The sequence below is a fragment of the Panthera leo genome, chromosome A3 (assembly GCF_018350215.1).
Source record: "Panthera leo isolate Ple1 chromosome A3, P.leo_Ple1_pat1.1, whole genome shotgun sequence".
In the NCBI taxonomy this organism is placed as follows: domain Eukaryota; kingdom Metazoa; phylum Chordata; class Mammalia; order Carnivora; family Felidae; genus Panthera; species Panthera leo.
In genome coordinates, this window is record NC_056681.1 from 26,675,472 (window position 1) to 26,699,132 (window position 23,661).

Sequence of the window (23,661 nt, forward strand, 5' to 3'; positions counted from 1 at the left end):
GCCTGGAGCCTGCTTCTGATTCTCTCTCTCTCTCTCTCTCTCTCTCTCTCTGCCCCTCCCCTGCTTATGTTCTGTCTCTCTCTGTCTCTCAAAAATAAATAAATATTAAAAATTTTTTTTCATTGGTAATAATTGTACCTACCTCACGGTAAGGACCATGTGTCTGGCCATGGAAGGCTCTAAAACTTTACAAATAAGTTTCGGCACTTCTGCGTGAGTCTCTGGCCCCCTCTCAGGGGTCACTCCTTCTAGCTTCCAAGCCTTTACTCAGGCTGTGTTGAAGCTGTCCTCATGCCGACTTCTCTAACCTCTCCAACCCGGCTGTCAGGTTTCTTTAACCACCCCGGACCCCTGTGATGATAGCCTGTGGAGTCTCAGGTACTTTTCATTTGGGGCTTGAGCACAGAGCCAGGGTGTAATAGGGCCATGAAGGGCAAGTCCTAGTTCCTCTTCACAAACTTCCCCAAAGATCTTCTTACATCTGACCCCCACCTCAGTTTCCATCTAACTGCGCCCAGCCAAGACAGGTACACCAAGTCCGAAAGTGTTAGAAGTAGAAGGGAACGTTTATTGAGTGCCTACTATGGGCTAGACCCAGCACCAAGGCCTTGTGCTTTTGTTAATCCCCACAACCAACCCTGTGAGGTGGATGGGGCCGACCTCATGGGACAGATTAGGGAATGGAAGTCACCAAGAGGTGAGAACACTAACCAGACAGGAGACCTAGGTCTGTCTGGCTCCCAATCCAAGATCCGAACAAGCAACTTGTTCAGAGTCTTAGGGCCAAGACTGGGACCCCCATCACCTACCTCTGACCCAACTGTCAGTGAAGATATGCCACACTGGTGATCCAATTCCTGCCATCAGGGGAGGGGCGACCCTGCCATTTAGAGTCTTAAAAAGGCCCTCTACGCTATTGTGTGTGTACTTTGAGGTAATATCTCAGGAGAAATAGGAGGTTTCCTCAAGTTCCTTCACCTTTTTTTGAACCTCAGTTTCTCAAACTGTAAAATAGGAGGAACAAGAGGTCTCTGGGCTCTGGGAAGTCTTTTCTCAGTCTGTCAGCAGGTGGAGCCCACTCCTCATCTGTCCTTTGGCCTCCAGAAAGCTGCAAGAGTGGCGGGAGAGAGGGGCTGTCCCTGGCACCTGGGGCTAGTGACAGAGGAGAATGTTGCCCACCCAGGTCTGGCAGAGGGGCTGGCTGAGCCTCCGGCAACTGCCTGCGATTTTGGGGTCCCGCCCCCTGCAGGACATTCTCGGTATTGCAGGGACTGGAGCGCCAAGGGCGAGGTTGGACACCCCGGGAGGGGGGCCCTGGGGCTGGGGTCCCACAGGCAGGAGCGAGTGAGACACAGGTGGGATTGAGGATGCTTCCCCGCCTTCCGCATGGGTGGCGGCTACAGGTAGTTGTCCTCAACCGTGTCGCCCCCACCCGGGGAGTCCCTGGCCTCCTCGTCGGTGCTCTCATCGTCCGGTGCCAGTGCCTCGATGTCATGCGTGATGTCGGCCAGCAGCCGGTGGAAGGCCTGTGCTTCGGGCCGCTGGGCCGCCCCGTCGTAGCTGCGCACGGCCGACGCCGACGTGGAGCTCATGCTGCGCTTGATGCGGCCGAAGCTGTCGGTGAGGATGCCCCCCTCGCGGATGCCCACGCCCTCCAGGAAGCCCTCGAAGTAGCCAATGTCCTGGTCCGGGATGAAGGGCCGCATCCCTGCGGGGCCAGGGGCAGAGGGACGTCTCAGGGTTCAGCCCTTCCCCTTCCATCGTGGAATCACCTTCTCCGGAGAACCGAGTTCAAATCCCCAGCCTGCCCGCTCTCTGGCTGTGTGTTCCTGCACAAGTTCCTTGACTCTGAGCCAGAGAACAATGACCTAATGCTCAGCACATAGTAAATGCTCACTACGCATTAGCTTATCGTTGTCATTATTGCAACTGCTACTTTCCCATTTATTAGTTGTGTGACCCTCATTAAACAGCTGCTCTGGGCCTTACTTTCCTCCCTGTAGAACTGAGATGATTGCACCTCTTCTCCCAGGGGGGGATGTGAGGAGGGGCCAGCACACTGCGTGCTTCATACAAGTCAGCTTGTTTTGCTTCCATCTCCACTCACAAGCTATGTGACTTTAGCACTTTACTTTGCTTCTCTGGGCCTCATTTTGCTCATTTGCCAAATGGGGGCAAATGAGAGTTTCTACCTTCCCAAACTGAAGCATTCAGTGAGATGATGCTTGACAAAGATATTACCTGTTAGCTTATTAATATTATTCCTGTTATTATGATCAGCCCTCCTTACCAGCTGTGTGATCTTGGACAAGTGCCTCAGCCTCTCTGAGCGTCAGCTGCCCCATGGGGTAAATGGGGAGAATATTCCCCCCACCACCCCAGCTTTGCTATGAAGGTGAATGGATATACCAGTGCTCTCTACTGATGGGCTGTGACTGCAAGCAAGTCCCTCCCTGCCCTGCGCCTGTCTCCTTAAATGTGCAATGGATTTCATGATCTTGGCTTTATCGGAGGCTGAGGACTAGGAGAAAACGCTTCTAGCCTGATGCCTAATCGGCAGTGTCATGGACCAGTTGGGAGTAGGGTCCTTGCCTGATCTCGGGGGTGTGTGGCAGGGGGCTCACCAAGGAGGAGGAACTTGCGCCGGTCCCCGTAGAGCTTCAGCAAGCCTGAGCAGTAGTCCTGGATGGGCAGCCCCAGCCGGTACTCCCGCAGCAGCATTGCAAACTTCTGGATCTCGGGGGGCCCTAATTTACTCCGCAGCTGTGGGGACAACATCCAAGGTCAGTCCCAGGGAGCAATCCCCACCCAGCCTTTGCCTAAAAGACCCAAACCCTCTTTAAGGGTGTATTTGGCCAACATCTCCCCCAAAACCTTTCCCATGGCCTACTGGGGGGGGGGGGGCATGCAGACACTGGGCTGAATCTAAGCACGAGATGTGCCTGAGTTCAAATCCTGGCCCCTTGGTTGATCAGCTCTGTGATCTTGGGTAGGGGGCAACCTCCTTGACCCTTGCTTTTCTTAAATATAGTAAAGATAATGGTACCTCCCTCTTTGGCTGTTGAAAGGATTAAAATAAAGGCATAAAATGTGCTTAGAACAGTGCCTGCTATACGGAAGACACATAATGAATGCTAGCTGACGTTAGTGAAGGCTTTCACAAGCTGCCTAGTTTACTTTCCTAACCTCATATCCCCCCACCACCACTCCGCCCCCGATCTTCCAAGGTCTACTTCAGTTATGTCCAGAATTATTCAGGATTCCTGAAATACTCTCTGTGTTTTCTCCAGCCTCCAGACCTTTGCTTGTGCTGTTCACATTGCCTGCCCCTGCTCACCGTGACCATGTAATCCTGCAACTGCTCAAGGCCCAGGCCGCTGTGGTCGCTGCCGCTGCAGTGGGAGCCGTGGAAAGAGGGTGTGGACGTGCCACTATAACACGCTTCAAATGTATCCTGGGAGCCATTGCTGCAGAGACAGGCAGAATGGGGCCCTTACTCACCTTCCTCTAGCTCCTCTCCCTACAGCAGGTGGGGGTGGGAGGGCACAGCTACTGATGCTCTGGGCTTCATCCTAGATCCCATTTTGGCCTCCAAAGCCCCACTTATCTGGCCCTTGGCTGCCTCTGAAGCCTCATCTCACCCTTGCTCTGTGTGCTCAGGCCTCTCTGCCATCTTCTCTAATACTTCAAGTACCTCTTTACCTCCGGGCCTTTGCACATGCCGTTCCCTCTGCCTGGAATGCCTCTCTACCCTATCTTTTGTTCAACTAACGCTTACTCATCATTGGAGCTTAAATGTCACCTCGGGAAAGTTTTCCCTGACCCTCCCCTCCCCATGACTGGGTTGATCCTCTGTCAAATGTGGTCACAAACTCATAAGTCTACCCATGACATGCAAGGCCTTCCCAGATCCTCCCACCGACATCCACGGTGGCCTCCTGGCTGCTCCTCAAATGCACCAAGCTTTGTCCTGCTTCAGAGCCCTTGCACTTTCTGCCCCTCTGCCCGGAGTGCTCTTCCCCTCTCCTCCTCTGGGCCTCGGTTCAAATTTCATCAGCTCTGAGAGGCCCTCCTGACCCCCAAAGAGGTAGGCTCCCTATGGTTCTCTCTCAGTGCTCTGAAGTGCTCGTTCTCTTTAGTTATCGTTAATGCTTATTTCTGTTAAATAATGACTTCATTGTCTCCTGTGCTAGACGCAAGTGTGCTTGCACAATAAACCATGCAGGAGCAGGGACCTTGGTTTCTTATTTGTTGAGTACCTACTGCGTGCCAATCACGGGTCTCATCCTTGTATGATTCCCCACCGTAACCCTAGCACACAGCACAGTGCCTGGTACATGAAAGGTACTCAATAATTCTTGCTTAATAAAAAAATCAACCTGCCCAAGATCTCATGGTTCATGAGTTTGAGCCCTATGTCGGGCTCTGTGCTGACAGCTCAGAGCCTGCTTCAGATTCTGTGTCTCCCTCTCTCTCTGCCCCTCCCCCGCGCATGCTCTGTCTCTCTCTCAAAAATAAATAAAACATTTAAAAAAAAAAAAGAATAGGGGCGCCTGGGTGGCTCAGTCGGTTAAGTGGCCGACTTCGGCTCAGGTCATGATTTTGCAGACTGTGAGTTTGAGCCCCGTGTCAGGCTCTGTGATGACAGCTCAGAGCCTGGAGCCTGTTTCAGATTCTGTGTCTCCCTCTTTCTGACCCTCCCTTGTTCATGCTCTGTCTCTCTCTGTCTCAAAAATAAATAAACGTTAAAAAATTAAAAAAAAAAAAAAAAGAGTAAAAAAAAATTAACCTGCCTTCTGGTTTCTAAATTGTTCCAGAACCATCTTCTATGATTAGCTACAGAAAAGCAGTGTAGCATCGTGGTTAGGGGGTGTGGACCTACAGCTAGGCTGCTTGGGTTCAAATCTCAGGCCTACAGCTTGACCTTGGGCAAGGCTGCTTAGCTTCTCTATTCCTCAGTTTCTCCATGTGTAAAATGGGATGACAAACATCGACGTCATCAGAATTAGAGGAGTCTATTTGTACAGCGCTCAGAGTCATAGACTAGAAGCAATAAATAAACAGCAGCCACTGTAATGTTGCTATGTAGATTTTTCTTGGCTGGCTCAGTTGGCAGAGCGTGTGACTCTTGATCTGGGGGTCATGAGTTCAAGCCCCACATTGGAAGTAGAGTTTACTTTAAAAAAAAAAAAATGAAGTGCTTTATAGAACAGCACTAGGCACACAGCAAGCACAAATGTTAGTCATTATCATGACTCTAGCAGATCTAGGTCTGGCAGCAGATATCAGGTTAAGGACTAGCCCAAGGGCACACAGTATAAGGAAGCCACAAATATTGACACAGAAGAGGGAAAAAAAATAAAAGTAGGGCATATATTACTGGCAGAGCCTGCTACCTGTCAAGCCAGAGGCCTTAGTAAGAGAACTAACTTTGACCAACTTGTTCCAGTTTGCCTGGGACTTTCCTGGTTTTAGTATAGAAAATCCCAAGTCCTGGGAAACCCCTCAGTGCTAGCGTGGTTAGTCATACCAAACAGAACCCTGGACAATATTGCCAACTGAGTTTTGTTTTGTTTTGTTTGTGTGTTTTTTTTTTAAACGTTTATTTATTTTTGAGACGGAGAGAGACAGAGCATGAACGGTGGAGGGTCAGAGAGAGAGAGGGAGACACAGAATCAGAAACAGGCTCCAGGCTCTGAGTTGTCCGCACAAAGCCAGATGCGGGGCTCGAACTCACGATCCGTGAGATCATGACCTGAGCCGAAGTCGGACACTCAACCGACTGAGCCACCCAGGCGCCCCTCCTACATTTTCCAGCCTTGCGGCGGCTAGCTGTGACCATGTGACCAAGTCCTGGCCACTAAGACATATGCAGAAGTCATCAGGCCGGGATCCCAGCAAAGCTCTTTACAGACATCCCTGGCATTACCATTGTGATAACTGGAGCTCTGACCATCATCTTGGTCCATGAGGTAACTCTGAGTACGGAAGCAGGTGCCGAGGACCTGGACCCTCGATGACCATAAGGGCCATAAACTCTTGATCTGTTTTACGCAAGAGGTGAGAGGGGGAAAGCTCGATCTTATTTAAAACTCAAATCCTTTTTAGGGTTTTCTATTACATGGAATTAAACCAAAATTAGTTTTTGGCATTAGCTGTGATTTGGGACTAGGCAGGCCACTGTGTCTGGATGACTGGCAGAGAACTACAGGCCTACGTGGAAACCACTCAGGGTTCCGGTTGTCCCCCAGGCTTCTTAGGGTCTGGGTCTGGATCCTATGAGCTCACTAGAGCCCGGAGAGGTCAGTTCGCCTACCCTCCTCAGGGCTCAGGGCTCAGGGCATCGGCACAAATCGAGGTGGGGTCCTTTTCACCCACCCTCTCTTGCCCACAGGGAGCTCAAGAATGCCTAGAAGAGAGACCCTATTTGTGCAAGGTGGGGGTGGGGCGGTACCCACAAGGAGCTACAGCAGCTGAAGTCGGCATCATAGGCGTACGTCCCGTCTGTGCGGCAGCTCTCACCTGGGGTCAGCAGACAGAGGGGCTGTTAGAGGCAGCAGAGAAAGGACCAACGTCCCCAGCTCCCCGAGCCCCCAACCCCAGTCCCACCCTGCGGTTGGGATGGTGGTTGGAGCACCGATGGCCTTGTAAGCAACTGTAAGGGTGTTAGCTTTTACTCTGAGTGAAATTGGGCAGCTGCTGGAAGATTTTGACCATGAAACCTGCCCCCATCACCAACTCACAGCCAACCTTGGGCAACTCACCTCCTCTCTCCCTGCCCTCAACTTCCCCAAGGTTGGGACAATACCACCTGCCTGCCTGCCTTGCGGGGAGGAGGGGGGGGAGTGGTCTTGAGAACAGCAGGTGAGGGAACAGGTGAGGGGATGTTTTGAAAACTGTACATGTCTGAGGAGAGAACAAAAAAGAACTTTGAGGGAAAGGAACTCAAGATCTCCAGAGAATAGCAGCACTGTTCACAGAGAACTTGCTCTGTACCTAGTCCTGTTACTTCTCTGACTCCACTAGCCTTACCCTTCTGATCTTGGCTCACCTCAGTGTCACTTCCTCAGGACACCGCCCTGACTTCCCAGGTGAGGCTGGTTCCTCAGTCTATGTCTGCAGAGTACAGCACGTAGTTACATTTTGTGTACCTATTTACTGTCAGCCTACCTAGCAATGCAAGGCTGTGAGGGCAGGGCCACATCTGGTTTTGCTCACCAGTATGTCCTGGTGATAGCAGGTGCTCAATAAATACTTGTTGAATTTGGTGGGGGTGCCTGGCTGGCTCAGTCAGTAGAGCATGCGACTCTTGACCTCAGGGTTATGAGTTCGAGCCCCCAAGTATAGAGATTACTTTAAAATTTTTTTTTAACGTTTATTTATTTTTGAGACAGAGAGAGACAGAGAATGAACGGGGGAGGGTCGGAGAGAGGGAGACACAGAATCTGAAACAGGCTCCAGGCTCTGAGCTGTCAGCACAGAGCCTGATGTGGGGCTCAAACTCATGGACTGCGAGATCATGACCTGAGCCGAAGTCGGCCGCTTAACCGACTGAGCCATCCAGGCGCCCCTAGAGATTACTTTTAAAAAATTAAATCTTTAAAGAAAAAAAAAAAAAAGAATTTGTTGGAAGGTTTGTTGACTCATTTATTTATCCATCATTTGCTCATTTGTTTATCTCATCCTGTGAGAGCTGATGAACTATCTCAACTTCCTAATAACCTCAGTTCCCACAGATGGGGGTGCCTGCAGAAGTAATGAGCTGTCGCTCTGTTCCTGGAGCTATGCAGACAGGGACCACGTTGAGGGGGCTGCGGCTGAGGAAATTCACTTAGCAGCCTTGAAGGCAGCATGGGAGCAAGGCTGTTGCAGATAGGAGCTTTAGAAATCAGACACACCAGGGCGCCTGGGTGGCTCAGTTGGTTAAGTGTCCGACTTCACCTCAGGTCATGATCTCGCAGTTTGTGGGTTCAAGCCCCATGTCAGGCCTTGTGCTGACAGCTCAGACCCTGGAGCCTGTGTGTCCCTCTCTCTTTGCCCCTCCCTTGCTTGCACATGTTCTCTTTCTCTCTCAAAAAATAAGCAAACATTAAAATTTTTTTTTTTAAATAAAAAGAAATCAGACACACCTGGGTTTGAATCCTGACTCTGTCACTTACCAGCTGTGTGACCTTGAGCAATGCATTGACTACTCTGAGCCTTAATGTCCTCGTCTGTAAAATTAGAATCATAAGGTCTCAAAGAAGTCTTTTATCTAGGAGCACCTATGATGTCCCTGGACCTTTGCTTGGCCCATGGGATACAGTGGCAAATAGGACCGAGAAGGCTGCTATGAGTCACAGTGGTACTGTGCTTGGCACATAGTTGGTGCTCAATAAATGCCTCTCCTAGTCTCATTCTTATTCTAGCCTTTGATTGCGTTCAAGGGTGGGCCTGGAAATCTTGGTTTTGACCTAGAATCCTAGCGGGGCTAGACAGCTCAGTAAACAGACAATGCATGTGCTTGCATTTCTGCAAAGAAGGGACATCAGAAACAGAAGGGAGAGAGAAAAGTTCAGCTCTGAGGGGCTCATTCCAAATCTGGCAACCAGAACGTTGTGCAGAAGCTAAGCTTGAGGTCATTGTGAAAACTGACATTTCATTTTAACTACATAAGGGGGGAGTGCACTGTAATTGCGGTAGAGATCGGGGCCCCTACAGGCTTTCATTGACCCTGAGTCCCAGAGTCCTCGCTGGCCTTTTGGGATGTTTCACAGGAGGGGTGGCCAGGAGTTCCAGTACTCACTGCGACTGCACAGCCACGGCCGCTCAGGCGTTGACGTGTAGTGGTAGCCGGCCCGGTCCACGCACTCGATACTCTGGTCCCCGTAGATGATCTGGAAGACCTGACAGATGAGGGCACAGGATTCCTCGGCAGCATCCTGGCCCAGGGAGGAGGACAGAGCACTCAGGGCCTCTCCAGTGCCCAGGACACCCCTGCTTCCTCAAACAGTGTGAAGAGGTTCACAGGGCCACACGAGCATCTATGGGCACCTTTAAATCGACTTGCAGAGCATTTCCTATCAAAATTACATGGCCACCCTCTGGGTCTTAGACTCCTATATAGAGTCCAGCAGCAACGTTAAGTCTTCTGCTCTGAAAAACGCACCCCAAACTTCTGGGGGATTCATAGGACCTCCTGAAGCCTATCTAAAATAAGCCCTAGTTTAAATTTGTCAGTAGGAAGTTGGGGCTCAGAGAGGTAAAGTGATTAGCCAGCACTAGAACCCAGGTCTCCTGTTACATACTAGGAAGAGGAAGAATCACACGTGTGAAAATTCTAGACTCAACATAGTTACTGCTACTGGATGCCATATTTAGATATGAGCTTCCTGGCATCCAGGGCAAAAATGGAAGTAGGATGAATACACAAACCTCAGTCTCCTGATAGAAGGCAAGAATTTCAATTCTTGGGTGAAACTTTTTTTGAGACTGCAAATTTGAAGGGAATTTGCCTAATTTAATTCTTTATGTGTAAGCAAGAGACACAGAGAGACAATAACTGATGAGACCATCTTCACGATACTATTTCATATTTTTGCCTCTAAAAAAGCCCAGGGTATACATTAAAATGTAAGCCACGATAGGCAGGATTGATCCTTATAATAGAAATAGGCAGGGAAGAGAGTATTCTTATTTTATAGTTAAAGGCACCGAGGCTTAGAATGGTTAGGTAACTTGCCCAGGCTAATATAGCAAGTTCACAGCGTTGGTTACTACTGGCACTCAGATTTTTTGACTCTAACTCCTGTACCCTCCTTGGGACCACAAGGCCTTGGATAGGAGGCGAGAGAATCAGATACTCCTGGAATGCAACTCTTGGTTTATTTACTCATTTTGCAAATTCTCATTTAGTCCTCTTTCAGGCACTGGGCCAGGCTCTGGGGTCTCAGATGAGGTCTGTATCCTAAAGCCCTCACCATCCAGTGCGATAAACAGGGCACACTGTTCCCTCTGCTTGGAATTCATTTTCCTGGCTTTTCGCCTTGCTTTTTGCTCCCCTTCACCTTTCAGTTTAAAAGGAGCAAACTCTCTCTATGCAAACTGGATTTCCTCCTTCATTACCACTGCAATCTGCTTGTTTTCTTTTTGGTCTGCATCATAAGGTATAATACTATAATATACATTATTTCACCCATTCGTTCAATACTTATTGGGTGCCAGGTGATATCAATATCACGGTGAACCATCCAGAATGCACAGGTCTCTTGTACTCTCTAAGGAGACCAGTCCAGCTGGAGTAGAGTGTATAAAGGGGGACACAGAAAGAGATGAGGCCAGAGAAGAAATGGACTTCAGCCACCACTATAACGTGGGTGGTCTTACAAGCAGTTGTAAGGACAATAACTTTTCCTTGGAGGGAAGTGGGGAGCCACAGGAAGATTTTGAGCAGTGATAAGATGTGACTTATGTGTTAACAGAACTGCTCTGTGGTGGGTACAGATTGTAAGCAAGAGGCAAATCTGTGATCTGGATGACAGAAGGTGGGCCATGGACCTGGGCAGGGGCAGTGGAGGGTGGGGAAACATATATAGGTTTGGGATATATTTTAAAAATAGGGCCAATAGGGTTGACAGAATGGATATGGGCTGTGTGAGAACGAGAGCAGCCACAGATCACTGCAAGGTTTTGGTCTGAACAATGTAAGGACAGAGCTGCCATTAATCAAAACAAGGAGACCAAGGGAGGAACAGGTTTGGGGGAGAAGATTGGGTGCTTAGCTTTGGATGTGTTAAGTTCGTGATGGCCATCAGCCCACCAAATGGAGAGGCTGATTGGAGAAACATGCCTGGAGATTTGGTGAAAGATAAAATTTGGGGAGTTCTCGGTGTTTTAAATCCACGAGACTGTTTTGTTCACTAAGATATATATAAGGGAGCTGGGGCTGGGGCAGGGGGGAGGGTTGGGGGCCATGGGTCAGAGGAAAAGTTTAGACAGCCTAGGGCTTGAAGGTGTCTGCTAGATTGTGAGCTCCTTAAGGGAAACCACCAAATATGTCTTGTTCATCTTTGTATCCATAGCACCTAGCCCAATGCCTACAACAAAGTTGCTGCTCAATAAAGATGGTCAAAATGAATAAAAGCAAGGATGAATATGAAGCAAGGGGGGAGGGGAGGGAAGGCAAGAATGGAAGGCTTCTGCCTTGGGTGATTGCCATAGTTAACAAGAGTATAGGCTCTGAACTTCCTGGATCCCAGTGTTGAAACCACCACCTGCTTCCTGTGTGATGTTGCACAAATTACTTAGCCTCTGGGTCTCAGTTTCCTTCTCTACAGAATGGGGATGGTTGTAATATTTGCCTCTAGGGGTTAGTCAAAGAATGAAATGTGTTCATGCTGGTTCCTTGTCTGGCATGGGTTGGCATTCCATTCATGCTGGTGATTAGTGTCCTCATGATTGTTACTGTGGTAGTGCTGACATTGACGACGTGGGAGAAGGAGCAAGGCTGGAGGAGGGGGTCTGTTTTGGCTATTCTGGGTTTTCCTCTCACTGGGACAGCAAGGGGCAACTGTCCTGGAGGTGTCCAGGCTGGAGATTAGAAGCCCTTTGGCGTCGTGGGCACACAGGTGGTACCTGAAGTCCTAGGCAGGGCCGCAGGAGGGGAAAGGACAGAGGCCAGGGTAGACCCCAGGAACAGGGCGGGGTGGGACGGAGACCGGCGCCCTCCAACGCCGGACGTGCCCGGGGAGCACGCCGCTGGGGTTCCGGGTGCCCTCGGGCTCACCCTGTTGGCCACAGCCAGGATGACAAGGTTGCAGTAGGCGTCGGGGCTGGGGTCCTGCGGGTCGAGTGGGTTGGAGCCCGGGTGGCGCCGCTCCCAGCTGCCGCCGCCGCCGCCGCCCGCCTGCCTCCGCTCCCAGCTGCCGCCCGGCTTGCCCGCGCCGCCGCCGCCGCCGTGCCGCCGCTCCCAGCTGCCGCTGAACGTCTGCCGCCGCTCCCAGCTGCCCGACGCCCGCGCCCCGGCGCGCTGGCGCTCCAGGCTGCCGCCGCCGCCGCCGCCGCCGCCGCCGCCCCCGGCCCGGGCCTCTGCGCCCGCGCCCCCGCCCCACGCCATCCGCCAGTCCAGGCTGCAGATGGTGTGGCGCCGCTCCGTGGTGCCCACCCGCCGCTTCTCTGGCGCCGCGCCCGGCGGGCCTGGGTCGCGCCCCGCGCCGCCGGGGCTGGCGTCGACGCCGGCTGGCACCGGGTCCACGCCCAGACCTAGGAGTGGCGGGATGGCGGTCAGGAGACCCGGGCTAAGAGCCCCCCACGAGGCCAGCTGGGGACGAGCGGCGCGTGGCCCCACCTCTGCCTTCTAAGTCTGGAGGCCAAACCCGCCCCGCTCCGTGCCCTTACTTTCGGGCCCACCCCCCCGGCCTCGGCTCCACCCTGGTCTTGTCCCGCAGGCCTTTTCCACCCGCCACACCTCGCTTGCCGTCTGGTCTGAGGGCGGTGGCCAGGCAGTCTCCTCCCTCTGTTGGCCCTACCTCGGCCCCAGTCTCTAGTTTCAGAGACCTCTTCTTTGATTCCGGTTTCCCCTCAACCCCGCCTCTGGCCTCAGGCCACGCCCCTAGCCTGGCGGGGTTTGACCTGTCCCGCCGCTGCCCCAGCCGCGAGCTCCGCCTCTCTGGCGTATGGCCACGCCCCTGGATCAGACCCGGCTGCTAGCCCGAGCTCTCTCCGAGCGCAGCGATCTCGCTCTGTTTCACCAAGCGCTTTAACTTCAGGTCTCAGAATTTGGGCTCCTCCAACCTTCCCAGGCCCCGGCACCTGGCCTCAGGCTGGTGGCGATCCACCCTTCAACCTCAACCTTGGGCCGCGACTTCTTGCTTATAGCCATGGCCTGCCCTTCGTCTCAGGGTAGCGTGCTCAGGCCTTTTCCATCACACACCATCCATCCTCAACACCCCCACCTGCCCGCCCCCGCCTTTCCCAAGACTAGACGCTGGGTCTTTTCTCACCCTGTTCACCTCCCAGCCCTGCCCCTGGCCAGGCCCCGGCAGCTGTACCGGTCTTAAGCACCAGCAGGTGCAGCGCGTCGTCCTGCAGGTAGGAGGCGGCGGCGATCTCGTGCGTGGGGATACGCAGGATTAGCTCTTCGTTGTCGCGCCAGGTGAGCAGCAGGCAGCGGGCCGACAGGCTCAGGATGCTGTCCTGCTCCGCCGTGGTCTTCAGCGGCAGCTCCTTCAACTGCTGCGGGGTGGGTCGGATCTCCTGGGTCCCGGAGGAACTCGGGTGGGAGAGGGCGAAAGGGACAAGACCCTGCCCTCCCCCCCTCTCCAGGGCCTCACCCTGGCGGTGTCCAGCAGCTGCAGGAGCTCGTCCCGGCTGGAGGGGTTCAGTGAGGAGGTGACCCAGGTGAGGTGGCCCAGGAACTAGATACAAAATGAGGGAGTGGGTGGGAGAAGGGCAGAGAGAAGTCACTTTGAAGCCTTGGAGGACCCAGACCTCCTCACTGAGGCAATGTAGATAGACTGAAGTATACATATCTGAATTAATAATAACCTGATAATAACTCTTAAGGGGGTCGCAGAAGCCAGACCCAAAAAATGATGCCCCAAATCAATCAATAATTCTCCATCCATTCTTAGTTATAACTTAATGTTATCACAAACTTTAAGTTACTCAATGTAAGAATTAACTTTTTCCATTAAAATAATGGAGTAATAGTTTTGTTCTTCTAGGTGAATTCCACCAATCAAACTTTTTTCTTCTTCTTTTATTCTCTATGAAATTTCAGCGCCCAGTTCTTATGTGCACCTGTTAGCTTTACCTTCCATATATCGTTGCCAGGTAAAATACAAGATGCCAGTTAAATTTGAATTTCACACAAACAGTGAATACTTCAAAAAATTTTTAAAGTATTTTTAGTCCCATGCAATATTTGGGACATATTAATACGACACAAGTAGTTATTGCTTATCTGAAACTCACATTTAAATGGGCAGCCTGTCAAACCTGACACTCCTATCCCCATAGCAATCTTCCCTGGGCAATGAGGATTCTCCACTGCTCCTCCATGGTGCTCTTGAAATAGAAGAAAGGCCTTGAGTGATCTAAGTCCTCTGTGGCTTGCTGAGCTGGGTTCCTTTACCCTGGAGACTGAGTACCGATAACGTTATTGCAGTAAAATCTCACAGGAAGGTATGGCTTTTGCCATCTGCTCTCCCTTGTGGGTAGGTTTTGAGGCTCGTGCTGGGATGACAACACTGAAGCTGAGCAGATGGACATCATTTGCTGAAGGGCTGCAGCATAAGGCAGGAGCTAGGCTAACCTGAACCCAGGTCTCTTTCCTTTGAGCCTCCCCTGTGTGAGACTGGGCTGGTCAGGGCTTGGTGTGGGGGAGAGGTGCAGTCTCTCCTGACGGGATCCAGAACATGCTACCCCAAAATACGGCACCTCGGCTTACAGAATATCCTAAGCTTGAAGAAGTTGAAGAAAATGGTAGACGCAGGAAGGTCCCTCTGACCTGCCCCCACCCCTACCTTTCTTCCCTGACAGCAGAAGATGAATCTCCCACATGCAAGGTACCCTCCCTGTACCGGAAGGGAGCCACACATCCTTCTCATGAGGGAATTTAGGGCTGAGAAGGCTGTATAAACAAACCTTGTTCTTTCTTCACCTTTTACTACCCCTAGCCCCCACCCCTCCGCCTTGTCAGTTCTTCATAAATTAACTGCTTGTAAAAAAGATACAAAAGCTTCGTGCTCTGGTCACTTCTTTGGGCCTTCACTCTCTCGCGAAGGCTCTCACGGACATGTAAACATTTAATAAAATGTGTACGCTTTTCTCCTGTTAATCTGTTTGTCAGCTCAATTTTCAGACCCTGCCAGGGACCCTTAAGAGAGTTGAGGAAAACCTTACCCCTCCTTTACCCCTTGCCCCAAGATTCTGCCCACCCTTCTCCTCATCCCACACGTACCTTGACCTCTTTCTCCAGATAGTCACACAGCAGAATCTGGGGGTCGATGAGGTAGTCAGGAGGATAAAGGGGCATCGAGTGCAGGGGCCGGCGACTCACGCTGGTCCGAAAGGCTGCCCGGCGCGCGGCCTTGGGGAACACCAGCCTCCGGATGGGGGAGACAAAGCCCTGGGGGGGGGGGGGTGCAGGAGAAATAACAGTAATAACAGCAACTGACTTTATCAAGCACATCCACATTCAACATTTTAACTATTTCCCTATTACCTGATTTAATTCTCATAGACTCTGCAGAAGGGGTACCTCTGTGATCCCCATTTTATGGATGGAGAAACTAAGCCTCAGAGGGAGAACTAGCCGAGAAGATCACCAGCTATTAGCAGTAGAACCAATAGTCTGGCTCTAAAATCTCCATTCTAAACACCCAGATGAGGGCGGAGACCCTGCTAAGGCCCAGGCCCAGGCGTAAGGAGTGGGTCCAGGCTGGGACAAGTAAGAAAAATATTGAGATTCAGTGTGGCTGAGGGGTGCCTGGGTGGCTTAGTCTTGATTTCAGCTCAGATCATGATCTCACAGTTCCTGGGACTGAGCCCCACTGACAGCACAGAGTCTGCTTGGGATTCTCTGTTTCTGGCCCTCCCCCACTCATTCTCTCTCTTTCTCCCTCTCTCTCAATAAATAAACTTTAAAAAAAGATTCAATGTGGCCAAGTGGTGAATGCACAGATATTTGTTAAGCTATTCTCTGTGCTTTCCTAAAAATTAGAAATAGATAATAAGTAGGGGCACCTGGGTGGCTCAGATGGTTAAGCGTCATGACTTGGGTCATGATCTTGTGGTTCGTGAGTTCGAGCCCTGCATTGGGCTCCCTGCTTTGATCCAAATCTCGCTTTGGATCTTCTGTCTCCCTTTCTCTCTCTGCTCCTTCCCCACTCATTCTCTCTCTCTCTCTCTCTCTCTCAAAATAAGTAAAAATAAACTTAAAAAAAATAGTTAATAAGTATGTTTAAGTAGAATCCAGCAGGCATTGCATAAAGATGGCCTACAGCAAGGTTAAAGAAGCCAATTCCAGGACTCCAGCCCATCCCAACAGAATCTAAATCTCACAGGAAAGCACTACTCTAGAGCAGTTCTTAGTGTATGGTTCCTGCATCAGCAGCAGCACCAAGGAACTTAAGAGATACGCGTATTCTCGCTTTCCATCTCAGACCTATTGGATCAGAGCTTAGGGGTAAGACCCAATAATTTATGTGGGTTTTTTTTTAAATTTTTTAATGTTTATTTATTTTTGAGACAGAGAAAGAGGGACAGTGTGAGCAGGGGAGGGGCAGAGAGAGAGGGAGACACAGAATCTGAAGCAGGCTCCAGACTCTGAGCTGTCAGCACAGAGCCCGACGTGGGGCTTGAACACAAATCATGAGATCATGACCTGAGCTGAAGTTGGCTGCTCAGCCAACTGAGCCACCCAGGCGCCCCCCTCCCCCATAATTTATGTTTTAATCAACACTCCAGGTGATTCTGATGCGTGCCCAGCCCAGATTTTAAAACCAGTATCATGGAGCCTGCATGAGATATATGGAGGTTCTGCTAAATGAGAGCACATGGTCTGGGAAAGGGCGTTCCAGGCAGAGGGCACGACATGCGCGAACGTCTGGGGGCTGGCAGGGCTGGCTGAGCCTGATGAGCCTGGAGAAGATGCGTGTGGTCTGTTGAACAAGTCACAGAGGGCTTGAATGTCAGCTGTGGAGCCGGGACTTTATTCTGTGTGTGTGAATATGTGTGTGTGAGTGGAGCGTAAAGGTAAAAGTTTGGTCTGTGGCCCTCAGTGTCCAGCCTTGCCCACCTCTCCAGCCTTATCTTACTGCCCCCTCACTCCTGCCCTCCAGCTACAGGGCCGTCTTGCTTGCTACATTCCTTCCCACTGAGAGCTTTTGTACATGCTGTTCCTCCCCGTTAAACACTTCACTACCCTCTCTCCTTCTGCCCATTAGATCTCAGCTCAAGCTGACCAGGCTAGGGCTGGGTCCCCTAATATTCTGTACCCCAGCACCACGTATGGCGTCTCTCATGCAACTTTGTATTAATTGCTTTTCTTCAAAGTTGCCTTCCCCCAAAATGCTGTGAGCTCCAGGGAGGGAGCAGAGACCTTGTCTGACTTTGCTCACTGCTACATCATCACCAGCACCAGGCACAGTGTGGGGCACAAAATAAGTTCTTAGTGCACATCTGCAGAAGGAATGAGCCAAGAGAGAACAAGCACCTAGGTCTTGGCTCCCTTCTGAGCCCTCACGATTCACATAGCCTGACCTAGGATTCTTGGGGGAAGAGGGATGGGTGGGGGTGGGCGCTGGAATCTGAGGGACTCCCTGAATGGCAAAGACAACCAGGTGAGGTGTCCAGGGAACCAGACTAGAAAGCTTCTGACAGTAAGGAGGAGTGAGGATCTGGGGGGGCAGGGCGCAGACGAGGCTGGAACCCAGCAGGGGAGCAGGTAGGTGTCTCAACCTGGATAGACAGCCTCATAGCACAGAGCTGCCCTGGCTGAGGTCCTTCTGTCTGGGAGGTAGGGAGAAGAAGAATGGGTCTGTTAGGTGTCTGTCTGTCCCTCAGTCTGAGGAAACCCCAGGAAAACTGTGGCAGCAGTTTGAGAGTATCTCCCAAAGTAATCTGTCTGGCTGGGTTTCCCTGGAAGGTGCTTGAGTGTCCCTTCCAGGGATGGCAGAGGCCATTGAGAGCCGGGAGACAGGTTAGGGAGTTTGAGCCCAAATGTCTGGTTGCCCAAGGGTGGGAAGGACGGTCTTTCCAAATGAGAAGGAAGACTCTATGCCACTCGCTGCCCATCACCCCCACCCGGGCTCCCCACTTTACTCCCTCCAGGGACATTTCTCTACCTGACATCCCTCCCAACCTCCCACCTACCTTTTTTCCTTTCTTGACTTCATATTCCATGGTGAAGCGTCCCCTCCACTCCTGCCACCCTCCTGGCCAACCCCCTCCACCCTCTCCCCCCACACAGTTCCTTTGTTCTTTTTCCTGCCTGGTCGGAAACTCCACCAGCCCTGGAGTTCCTGCCCCTCCCGTCTGATAGCGAGTGGGGGGTGGGGGGATGGAGGCTGGTGCAGGATGCAGCCTTGGGCCCCTCCAGCTGAAGGGTGGAAGGAAACCCAGCCAGAGCAACTGTCCTGGGGAGAACGCCTCCAGCCTGAAGCCAGAAGGCTTGCTGTTGAGGGGCGCTTGGGAACTGAGTCAGGCTAGGGATGGGTCCCCTGATTTGGAGTCAGAAAATCCCAAATCCCAACCCTACTTCTGCCACTGACCTTGTGGTGTGACCTTGGCAAAGCAAGTCAGTTCCCTTCACAGCCTCATTTGCCCCTTCCTCTCTATAAATTAGGAATAAAATTGCCTTCCTCTCTGTGGTGAGGAACATATGCAAAAGTGGGTAGGAAAATGCTTCCCAAACTATAGGATACTTAATTAAAAATTAATTAATTAAAAATTAATCATTACTCTTAAGGAGGCAGTATTCATGGGCTTTGAGGACAGGCTGCCGGAGTTTGAATCCTGATTTCGCCAATTACTAGGGTGATGACCTTGGGCAAGTCCCTTATCCACTCGTTTCCCCATCTGTAAAATGGGCATCATGCCGGTCTGACCTCACGGTGACCTTGTAAGGATTAAATGCACTTAGAAGAGCTCCTGACACATACGAAGTGCTTCGTGAATATTAACTACTTCCCTATCTATGTGTCTGTGTGTCCCGGGCTCTTTTTCTGTCTCTTGGGAGAACCTTAGTGAGGCAAGTTTCCTTTTGTGGTTCTGTGCTGAGCACTTTACATATTTCATCTCTCTTATTCCTTACAGTGTTGGGGTATCGCTATACCTATTTATACAGATTTATACGTCAGCCTCAACTGCAGAGGCTGACCCGGAAAAGTCATAGCGTTTGTAAGAGGAGGGCCTGGGATTTCTGGAAAGTCTGGATCTGAATCCTAGTTCCTTACCTCTAGGGCCAGTGTGCTCAGCCTGTCCCACCCGGGACAGTTGGGGAGATTCTGACTGACCCATCCACACCTCCATGACACCTGGGTTCTAGAGGTCCCAGGTTGCTGTATGATCTAGGGCAGACTGCTTATTGTAACCTCTCTGGGTCTCACTTCCTCATCTTTCCAATGGGAGCAATGATCCCAAATACCCTGCCCTGCAGTCAGAGGTGTGGCAGGAAGGACATCTGACTATGCGTGAGACAGAGCAGCTGGAAATTGTGAAGGGCAGGGGCTAATGCATTGGACTGTTTTGAAGCCCGAGTGTGCCAGATCAGTGCCCACAGGAGTGAGAGAGAGCTCCCCACTGCCTCTGGGTGTGAGGTCCACGGAGCCTCCAACCACTAGCCTTCCGCCTTCCCTCCCTTTCGGGGGAGGAGAAATAGTCCAGGCTGCTTAGTGCTAGCTCACACAGCCCCTCCCTCCTGCCTCCCCTATATCTGGCTGTCAAGTCCCAGCATCAGGAAGTGAGATGTCCAGCAGCCCGCCAGGCCCAACAGGAAGAGGCTGGGATGTGCAACCCCATCCCTAACAGCTCCTGACACCCAGGACACCCAAACACCCATTTTACCCCTTGAGCAACTCCCGAATTCCTCAATTTCCCTATTTGTAAAATGAGGACTTCTGTTATTCCTGGACTAACTCCAAGTATCACCGAACTGCTGGGAATACCAAATAGTGTGCTGGGAACACCAGAAGTGTTCTGAATGCTGCTAGAAATAGCAAACTATCTTTGCATTCCCTGCATGCCCACCCCAGGGCCACAAACAGTAAATTCATGTGCTCAGTAAATGTCAGCGGAAATAGGTGGAGACAGGTGGACTTAGGTTCAAATGGGCATGACCTGGAACAGGTCATCTTTCAGAGCCCCAGAGTCTCAAGCGTCAGCAGCAAGATAATGATGATGCTTGCCTCATAAGGCTGCTACAGGGATTAAATGGGAACAGAAGCATACAATGGTAACATTGATTATTAAAATTAGCTTGTGGGGGCGCCTGGGTAGCTCAGTCGGTTAAGCATCCGGCTTCGGCCCAGGTCATGATCCTGCACTTCGTGGGTTCGAGCCCCGCATCAGGCTCTGTGCTGACAGGTCGGAGCCCGGAGCCTGCTTCAGATTCTGTGTCTCCCTCTCGCTCTGCCCCTCCCCTGCTTGCGCTCAGTCTCTGTCTCCCCAGAATAAATAAACATTTAAAAAATAAAAAAAAATAAAAGTAGCTTGTGAATCAAAACAGAGGAGTGAAACAGAATCCTTGTTCTCAAAGACTTAACAGTTGTGGCAAATAGGGTTCATCTCTTTGGGGCCACCTCCGGTTGATTGGCAGGGGCTGCCTAGAGCTCTGTGTAGAAGATTATGAAAACCAGATCTACTCTCAGAACCAAAAGGGGATTGATTATCAATGCCTGCCACGGGACAGGAGGAGGGGATGTGACAGCAGGTGTATGGTGCATATGCTGACCCTGATCTGGCTGGAGAGACACATAAGCAAAAACTCTGATACAAGCCAAGCATTTGGGGAAGGCAGAATCAGGGGCCATTCACCAAACTCCAATGCATTCAAGCTGAGCCTTGAAGGACATACAGAAGATAGGTCACTCTAGGCAGAGGAAACAGCTTGAGCAAACACACAGTGCCTGGGTTGTGATGCTTTGGGCTCCAAAGAACAGGCTGCCCAATCAAAGATGGCTTTGACAGTAAGGAAACTGTATAACCTCTCAAGACGAGAAGCCCAAAGGCAATTGATTTCAGGGCTGGTTAATTGAGCACCCCAAAATGACATCAAGTTCCATACATTTCCTACTGTGCTGCTGTTATGGGCTGAATTATGTCCCTCCCCCCCCCCCCCCCCACCAAATTTATACGTTGAAGCCCTAATACCCAGTACCTCAGAGTGTGGCTATTTGGGGAAATAAGGCTTTTAAAGTGGTGATTAAGTTAAAATGAGTCTGTGAAGTGGGCTCTAATCTCATCTGACTGGTGCCCTCCTGAGAAGAGGAACTTCAGACACACAGAGAGACACGAGGGGTGCACACACAGAGGAAAGACCACAGGAGGACAGAGCGAGAAGGCAGCCGACCAAAAGCCAACTAGAGAGGCCTCAGAAGAAACCAGCCCTGCCAGCACCCTGATCTCAGGCTTCCGGCCCCCAGACCTGGGAGAAAATACAGTTCTGTTGTTGGAGCCCCTCAGTCTGCGATATTTTGTTACGGAGGCCCAGCAGACTGATACCGTTGGCCAGATGGCTGCAGTGGCTTTTGGAATAATACAGACACAATGCCATCCATCACTGTCCTGCTTTTGATGCTATCAACTCCCCCCCACTTTTTATTCAATTTTTTATTTCAATTCTACTTAGTTAACATATATGGTAAAGCTGGTTTCAGGTGTAGAATTTAGTGATTCATCGCTTACATAGAACACCCAGTGCTCATCCCAAGTGCCCTCCTTAATTCCCATCACCCATTTAGCCCACCCCCCACACACCTCCCTCCATCAACCCCCAGTTTGTTTTCTGTAGTTAAGAGTCTCTTATGGTTTGCTTCTCTCTCTCTCTCTTCCCCTCTCCCTTCCTCTATGTTCATCCATTTTGTTTCTTAAATTCCACATATTAGGGAAATCATATGACTGGCTTATTCCACTTAGCATAATACACTCTAGCCCTATCCACGTCATTGCAAATGGCAAGAAAGATTTCATTCTTTTTGATGGCTGAGTAATATTCCACTATATATATGTGTGTGTGTATATATATGTATGTGTGTGTGTGTGTGTGTGTGTGTGTGTGTATACACACACACATATACATGCCACATCTTCTTTATCTATTCATCAGTCAATGGACATTTGGGCTCTTTCCATAATTTGCTATTGCTGATAGTGTTGCTGTAAACATTGGGGTGCATGTGCCCCTTCGAATCAGTATTTTTGTGTCCTTTGAGTAAATACCTAGTGGTGCAATTGCTGGGCCATAGGGTAGTTCTATTTTTAACTTTTTGAGGGAACTCCATTCTGTTTTCCAGAGTGGCTGCACCAGTCTGTGAGGCCATCAACCCCTGATAAGGCTGAAGGGTTTCCCCTTCTTTTATTGTGAAGGAACACCTGTCCCACAGATTCTTCAAAAGACTTCCCTGAGGAGTCTAGGAGCCAGATGTATGAGCCAGGACATATTTTGGCTGTGACAAAGACACAAATAACAGTGGCTTAAACATGATAGAAGTTTCTCTCTTCTATCACCTAAGCAGTCGGGGCAGGCATGGCAGCTCCAGATGTCTGGGACCTAGGGGCTTCCTATCTTGTTACTCCCCATACTAGGATTTTTTTCTCACCTTCAACACGGCTCTGGTCCAGCCAATAGGAAAGGTAAACCTAGCCGGAGGAGAGCACAACCCCTCCTTTTAAAGGGATAACCTGTAAGTAATATGAAATTCTACTGCTCACATCCCATTGGCTAGAACTTGTTTCCTTAGCCACACCTAACTGCAAAGGAGACTGGGAAATGTAGTCTCCCAGGTGGTCACCAGCCCAACTAAAAAAGTTCCTTTATAGACAAAAGGGAGCATGGCTACTGGGGGACACATAGAAGTCTCTGTCTCACAGAATTGAGTCATATGCCCTTGCCCCCACCAATCTTCAGTCAGGGGAATCATTTTGGAGCAATGGTTCTCAAACTTGAGTATCAGAATCACCTGAAAGACATAAAAACAAGCTGCTCCCAACCAACCCCACAGTAGCTGATTAGGTAGGTCTGGGTGGGGCCTGAGAATCAGCATTTCTAACAAATGTCCGGGTAATGCTGGTCTAGGGACCACCTTTTGAGAACCCCTGTCTTGGGCCAATTCTGACTTGCTTCCTGCGGCCAGGTACAGGCTGCATTCCCGGAGCATTTGGGATGGGGGTCCCTAGGAAGTGAGGCTCCACCTGCATGAAAGAAAGGTGAGAAAGGCTGTTGGGTGGGAGCCAGGAGAGGCTCACAAAAACAGGAAGATGAATGGTTTGGAGAGGCTCTGTTGGAGATAAGGATCAAGGAGTATTCGGGGCCCAGTAGTGAAAAGTCAGCATTTTGCAAAGGGTTCGCTCTTTATCCTGAAGGCCCTGGGGAGCCATGGAGGTTCTAAAACAAAGAACTATTGTAATGAGATTTGTAAGAGGATGAGAATACATTAAAGCAGTGGGCCTCAAAGAGAGGTTCTCAAACCCCTTGCATCAGAATCTCCTGGAGAACCTGTAAAATGCAGACTTCCAGGCAAGCTCTATCCATTCGGGAGATGGAAATCTGCATTTAAAACTACCCCCCCCCACCCCCCCCACCCCCGCCCTGCCGACTCTACCCAGGTGATTCTGATGCACTTTGAAGTTAGAGAACCACTACACAGAGAGGAGGCAGGGAGATCTTTTAGGGGCAATACTCACTAGAACGGAAGCTCTATGAGAGCAGAGACCATGCTTGTTTTTTTATCTTTCTTGTTCACGGTGCCTAGAAGAGTGCCTGGCACACGATAAGTGCCAACAAATATTTGGTTTAGTGGTGTTAGGAACTTCAGTCTGGGTCCTGATTTTGTCTTGGATTCGTTCTGGGACCCCAGGCAAGTCTGTCCCCAGCCGCATCTCTTTCTTCCCCTTATCTGTAGAATGAAGCGAAGCGTTTGGAGATAATCCCTCAGAGTACTCTGGGTTCCTCTCCTAGCC

At 50.7% G+C, this 23,661-nt stretch overlaps 1 protein-coding gene across 1 annotated transcript; it reads right to left on the reverse strand.

Moving 5' to 3' along the window:
• Window positions 1-87: 87 nt before the first annotated feature.
• On the reverse strand, window positions 88-17,925 carry CCM2L (CCM2 like scaffold protein). Its single transcript, XM_042931299.1, has 10 exons — window positions 17,857-17,925; window positions 14,942-15,109; window positions 13,311-13,394; window positions 13,029-13,212; window positions 11,765-12,240; window positions 8,786-8,921; window positions 6,459-6,522; window positions 3,338-3,467; window positions 2,625-2,763; window positions 88-1,708 (listed from the first exon to the last, which is right to left on the reverse strand). The coding sequence occupies exons 1-10, from the start codon at window positions 17,884-17,886 to the stop codon at window positions 1,398-1,400; spliced, it is 1,722 nt and encodes a 573-aa protein (XP_042787233.1). The 5' UTR covers window positions 17,887-17,925; the 3' UTR covers window positions 88-1,397.
• Between the last annotated feature and the right edge of the window lie 5,736 nt (window positions 17,926-23,661).

Bases quoted from the DNA above. Each gene is read 5' to 3' on its own strand.
- CCM2L (XM_042931299.1), bottom strand. From the start codon at position 17,886: ATGGAATATGAAGTCAAGAAAGGAAAAAAG. The intron at 8,922-11,764 runs GTGAGCCCGAGG...TCCCTGGGCCAG, and splicing joins TCCTGGCTGTGGCCAACAGG to GATGCTGCCGAGGAATCCTG. The intron at 3,468-6,458 runs GTGGGTACCGCC...CTGTCTCTGCAG, and splicing joins TTCAGCTGCTGTAGCTCCTT to CAATGGCTCCCAGGATACAT.